Raw genomic sequence first — 6,276 nt, forward strand, 5'->3', positions numbered from 1 at the left:
GACGAGGAAAACATGGATCTAGTTGCCTACAAGTGGATGCAACAGAATGGAGCGGAGCAGGGAGCTGGTGTCCCCCGCCCCCCAGCGTATTTTCTATGTATTAAATACGGTATTTTTTAAAACTGCATTTTTTTTTCGTCTGCTCTTGATTCCCAACAATTTTGAAAAAGAATTAATGCAATTTAAAAACTTTTTTAAAATCTAACCTTTATTTACCCGGGAAATGTCCCACTGAGAATTAAGAATCTCCTGGCTGTAGGAGGAAAACAATAAATTACATTTACAATAAAAAAAGTAACATTTAAAATATAAGATAAATAAAAATGAGAGTTTATGTAAAACAGTTACAGTTAAAAGTGGCTTTCTCCTCCATTCTCAGCCTGGATTTAAAAATATTCAGAGGAATGAGTTCTTTTAATTTCCAGATTTTTGTAGACTGTTTCCAGGTCAGTACGGGCAAATGGAACGGCGAGCAACAGGCGGTCATTGGAACACAGTCCGAATGATTCTACAGTCCTCTGCTTGATCAAGCTACAAATTTAGGAAGTTAAAAGTCCAAGGAGAGATGTGTAAACAACATGATGAGTCGAGGCCTTACAGCGGCGTGACACACAGAATCAACTCAAACATTGAGCTGTAGCATTCATATGTATACAAGGTCTCCATTATCTAAGATGGATAAAAAAAAGTAGCTTTTTAATCCCCCAAAAAGCCAACACTTGTTCCGGAATAAAAAATCCAGTTTCAGATTTAGTTTCTTAATGTGGGGCTTGAATAAGAGTTCATCATCAATCAAGATTCCCAGATATTTGTACACATGAACTTCCTCCATTTCATTTCCCTCCAGAGTAAAAAACTGTAGGAAAAACTTGTGGTGTTTTCAAAAACAATATTAATCTGGTTTTGTCCGCATCAACCAGTCACTTTAGCTGGAGAAATGTGTGCCGTACACAGTGTCAAAACCTTTTTGCAGATATTTTACAGTAGTGGCTGGGGGATGGGTCAAAGCAAGAAATAATTGTGTCATCAGCGTAAAACTCATATTTGCATCAGACACACTAGCCGCGGTTACATGGGCAGAATATCTTGATCGGATCAATGGTCGGGTTAAAATTCACCCGTGCACATGGGATCAGAAAACCTTTTTCCGATTAGAACAAACGTGCCATGGCTCACACTTTCGGTCGGAATGAATCATTTGGGCATGCGCAGTAGTGTTGAAAAGGACTGAGCGACATTTATTTCTGCTTCCTCAAACTCGTTGGGTTTCGGGGGGCACGAAGTGCTCCTGCCCCGCATCTCCCTCGTGAGGGGTGAAAGAGAGGCGAGAGCCAGCGGGGCGAGAGCGGAGCTGCGCTTTTCACGGGGCGTCCGCTGAGCAGCTGGTCGGTCCCGTATGCGCTCCAAAGCTTTCTCTCAGCGAAACACCATCCATGCGTGACGTAAACCAGAGCAGTAGTGACACACGATCGGAATGACCGTTTACATGCTCCACGATTGGATAAACGATCGGTATAACCCACCTATCTCGATCTGAAAGAAATTCTGATCCGAACGAGTCTGACCTGGCCTGACTATTCCGAATGGCGCGTTTACATGACGCATTTTCTTTCCGATCAGGCATTCTTTCCGATTACTTTTGCCCATGTAAACGGGGCTACTGTGACCTATATCACTGATATACATTACAAATAGAAGGGGTCCCAATACAGAACCCTGTGGCACTCCCTTGTGTACATGTAACCCTTGTGCTATCCTAGGCACTTTAACATTGGGAGTTGGGTCATCTAGACCCACTAGACAGTGCTCTGAACCTTTTTTCTTCAATGATTTGTGATCTTTACTGGTGTCCATGGATTACATGAAATCTTTCCACCTTTATCCACCTTTGACATGGTAGGGAGAACACGTCAATGGAAGGGGAGGGTCATCTAAGATAGCACAAGGGTTAAGAATGCAGAGCACAAACCGTCATGGCTAACACATTGGGCTCTGTTACTAAAGTGTTTGGTGAGCCAAGAGACTACGTGATCTGAAAGGCCAAAACTGATGAGCCGTTGTTTTAACACGATGTGGTCCACAGTGTCGAACGCCTTTGGCGGATCAATAAGGAGCGCAGCACAGCACTGCTTTGTGTCAAGAGTCACAAGAAGGATGAATTTGTCTTTCTTGAAGGACAATTAAAAAAAGAATTTAAGATTAATTTTTTGTACAAATGTCTTCCATCTTCAGAAAGATGCCACCTTAAAAACATCAGAGTGGCTCCCTCGACTCCCACATGGATCCAGCTTCGTCCTGCAAAATCGTGAACTCTGACCTTGACTCACAGACGGCCTGCAGGTGATGTCATGCCCTTTTAGAGAATCCCTTCAAAGTCAGGCTTCATTTAAATGATACTAGCTGCAGTCACTAAAAATGGCGTGATGGTTCACTTGGCAGGAGACAGCGCGTACCACCAGAAACTGGCGCCCAGAAGCATCAAGGCGTGGGCGAGCTTGTTTCGCGAACCGGCTGCAGGCAGCAGGGCCGCATGCTCCCCGTCTGCTTCCAGCTGACGCTCCGAACTCTGCCGCCCACGCCGCACACAGACCCCTCTGAGTTTTCCACGCGGGAAGGTCACGTGGATCACGGCCTCGTGACCTTCCCAGGTTCAAGTGTGTCTGCTTTTATTTGTAGAATAGGCTTGTTTTTGTTGTTTTTTTTTTTTTGCACAGGTGGAAGTGACCTGGTCCTCCTGGTCTGAACCTGCTCAAGTGAGGGTTCAATAAACACAAACGACTTCTCAAACTCGGACTCTGCTGCAGCTTTGCCTCATTTTCTTGCTCCGTTCAGCTTGTTGAAGCGTGAAAAACAGGAATGAAGAAGTTGGAGCGTGTCAGCAGATCAACAACAGGAGCTCTGGCCGAAGGGCAGCTGCTGCTCACTGTAACAGGTGGCCCTCAGCCCTCCGAGGCGAGCCAGAGCGCAAAAGTTTGGGATTTCTCCTGCTTTTTGAGGAATGAGCCTCCTCTTAGTCATCCCACAAACCCTCCCCTTAACTTGAACTTCTTCATATCTTCAAGTTGGCGTTAAAAACGACAGAAACGGATGATACGTGGAGCAGACGGCCTTGCAGCTGTTGCTGCAGCTCAGGCACACCCAGACATGTGGGAGGACAGTCGACATGTTCGCCTGCTGCTCTGCTGCAGCTGCAACCCCGCCGCTCCAACGTAATTAAATTTGAAAAGCTACTAAAACACTCAGGGATAATGCACTGGAGTCTGGAATGAATGTATGATGCGCCTCAGTTCTCCTTTCTGTTTCAGAGTGTGAAAACAGCTTCAGGTTAAAAGTGGATTTTCTTTTTATTTTAAGTGTATTCAAGTACATAAAGTTATTATTATTATTTTTTTTTATTCTAGTTTGTTTGCTTCTACTTTGAAAGGAAACAAAGGAAGAAAAAACGTTCAGTTTTGGTATTAAGGAAGATAAAATACTGATTTTTGTTATTGTGATTTAGTGTCCAAACTGTATATTTAAATGAAAACCGTTTTAAGTTTTCAATCGGGATTCAAAAATTACATAAATGAAAGAAATTTTGTTGAAATTTTGGAAAAATTGTAAAATTTAGAACTGAATTTTAAGAAAGTGAAAGACACTTCTAGGAACATGGTCTATTTTATGTTGAAATTGGCCTTAAAAGGTTTTTCAATTTTAGTTTAAGAAATAGTGACTAAGAGTTTGTGGTATTTTTCTTACCTCTGAGGCACATTTTTTTGTTTATTTAAAGAAAAATGTTCCTATTTGAAGTTTTTGGACTTTTTTCCTGTTCAGGCGCGTGTCTCGCTTTGTGAACAAACCACCTAGGACCGGGTCCTGTTCAAAAACCACAGGACCTGTACTGCTCCAACCTGGATTCAATTGTGATTTAGATAGTAAACAATACATTAAACGCAGCCTCTGATTTGTGAAACCTTCATCTGATTTGCGAAAATGTGAAATAGGATCATTTTATCGCATTTTACGCACAGACACCAAGACCAGGTCCCACTGAAAACCCGCTGGACCTGGACTCTCAAACCAGGACTGAATCATGCATTAGATAGTAAAGAATACATTAAACACGGTTGGAGAACAAGTGTGCGTGAAGGACCCGCGTCAGGATGACTTTCCTGTCCAGCTGGCGGTGCAGTGCGCGCTGCGGACGCGGCGCTGCGCTCTCGCCGCTCCTCTCGCCGCTCACCCCGCCCTCCCCTCCTCCTCCCTCCCTCCCTCCCTCCATCCCCTCCTCAACCGAACAAACCCGCACGGCAGGAGCGGAGGACGCTCATTCTGGTCCGTGACGGCGGCCAATGCTCGCCTCCTCCTCGCCTGACGTTTCTCCGACCTCCAGGGTTCGCGCCTCGGCTCGTCCGCCGTGCCGCTCCGCGCCGCGCCGCCGCCTGCTCCTCCTCCTCCGCCGCCGCCGTAACGGCTCCGCTGGGGCGGTCCGGTGGCTCCATCCCTCCACTCCCGCGCCCGGACGGTCCCCGGATGGTGGATGAATCATCGCAGAGTTGGGAACAAGTGTGAGGAGAGACGCCGAGGCTCGGGATCCGGCTCCGGTCCGCGCAGGGAGGACGAGATGATGGGGGGGGCGTCCCTGTGTCTCCCTATTGTTGTTTTACTCATGCAATGTAAGTGGAACCTGCAGGAACTCTTTTTCCTCAGGCAGAAAAGTGAAATGGAGCCAACACAAGTTGGCCCTGGAGTGGTTTGGTCGGGGGTCCCCCCCATGGGGGGTGAGTGAGGGGGGTGAGGCGGGGTCTGTTTTGGCAGAGAAGCTGGTAAATCTGCACAGGAGATCAGAGGATTGGACTCCATCCAGAAACTCCAAACTGGTCGTCCAGGTTCCTGCTGCGTTTTTGGACTTGAAGGCCAAAAACAAACAAACAAAAAAAGAGCAGAGATGAATTTTTCAGTAGAAGGATGACAGACACCCCCCCCCCCACCACCACCACCTCCCCACCTCCCAGTCATTATTCTGCATGTGACATTCATGAAAAGGGAAAGCGATGGGAGCGCAGTTTGGAGCTCAGTGAAGCAGCAGCAGCCCTGACGTGAATGCGAGGAGACAGTGAGAGTGAGTGACGCATATTTTACTGTTGTCCGCGTTTTACCCACCTGTCAGGCCGCCACGGGCCAGAGGTGTGTGCGCAGGAGGCGGGAACACCGGCCCACAGCTTAGGGTCAACGCGATACAGGACTGTGTTTAGAACTTCCTGTTTAGTCTCTGCATTTGGGGGGGGGGGGGGGGGGGGGGGTGTTATAGGTCAACGTTAGATCCTTTTGGTTTGATTTGGTGGCTAAGATCCTCATCTCTTTTTTTTGCTTGTGCGTTTTCACCAATCCCTGCTCTACCTGATCACCTGAGACCGAACACCTTCGTGGTTTTTTTTCACCATCTGTGATGAATTGTTGACCTCAAAGACCAAAAAAAAGTGTTGGTTCCTGTTTAGTCTGCGTTTTTTCGGGGTTATAGGTCAACGTTAGATCCTTTGGGTTTGGTGGCATCTAGATCCTCTAACGTCTTTGGTTTTTGTCCATCCCTGCTCTACTTGATGACCTGAAACCACCTGAGACCAAACACCTTTGTGGGGTTTTTTTCTCCAAACTGTACCTCAAAAACCCAAAGGAAGTGTGGGTTATGGGTGGATCCTCATCCAAAACCAACAGGAGATTCTGTTTTTTTTAAGGAGGTCAAAGGTCAACATTGGATCCTTCTGGTTTGGCGGCTTTTAGATCCGTTCTTCATCACCTGAGACTGATCACCCCCCCCCACACACACACACACACACCGTCTGAGAAAAACTGTATTTTTGTTGACCTTAAACACTACAGGAAATGTTGGTTTTGGGTGGGTCCCAATGGCAACCCCCCCCCCATATCAACACCCCCCCCCCCCCCATACACACACTCAGTACCAGCCCGAGGCAGCTGTTGCTCCCTGTGCTGCAGTCTTACAGACCAGGCTTTGTTCTGAACCCTCTCCGACTCCTGTTTGTTCCGCGGCCCTCAAACCTGCGTTATCAGCATCGCACAGCCGGGCTGGAGATTTCCTCTGGGTCCGTCTCCCTCCCCCTCGTTTCATTTGAATAAGTACCTTCATGGTGACGCCGGCGTGCCGTTGACCTCGGCGACACCCACCCAACGCTGTACTTGCACGTTCGAACCGAGAGGCAAAGCGCGCCTGATTTCCGCTCAGGCAAAGGCGAGTCAGAGCCGTTGTGGCGTTGGCTTGATGTTAGTGGCGTACAG

The 6,276-nt window shown here is 47.4% G+C and overlaps 1 protein-coding gene across 3 annotated transcripts in view; it reads left to right on the forward strand.

The window, feature by feature from the left end:
* Window positions 1-4,248: 4,248 nt before the first annotated feature.
* jam2a (junctional adhesion molecule 2a) overlaps window positions 4,249-6,276 on the forward strand; it is a 22,160-nt gene continuing 20,132 nt past the window's right edge. For 2 of the 3 annotated variants that reach the window (XM_023965903.2, XM_023965912.2), the window contains exon 1: window positions 4,249-4,655. In XM_023965903.2, coding sequence (XP_023821671.1) covers window positions 4,520-4,655 — 136 coding nt within the window. In that variant the 5' untranslated portion in view covers window positions 4,249-4,519. Of the gene's footprint in view, window positions 4,656-5,018; window positions 5,102-6,276 lie in introns of those variants that run through there. The other variant, XM_078931829.1, reaches the window with a different exon arrangement.

This window comes from Oryzias latipes, chromosome 2 (assembly GCF_053564925.1).
Source record: "Oryzias latipes strain Hd-rR chromosome 2, Olatipes_Hd-rR_3.1".
Lineage (NCBI taxonomy): Eukaryota > Metazoa > Chordata > Actinopteri > Beloniformes > Adrianichthyidae > Oryzias > Oryzias latipes.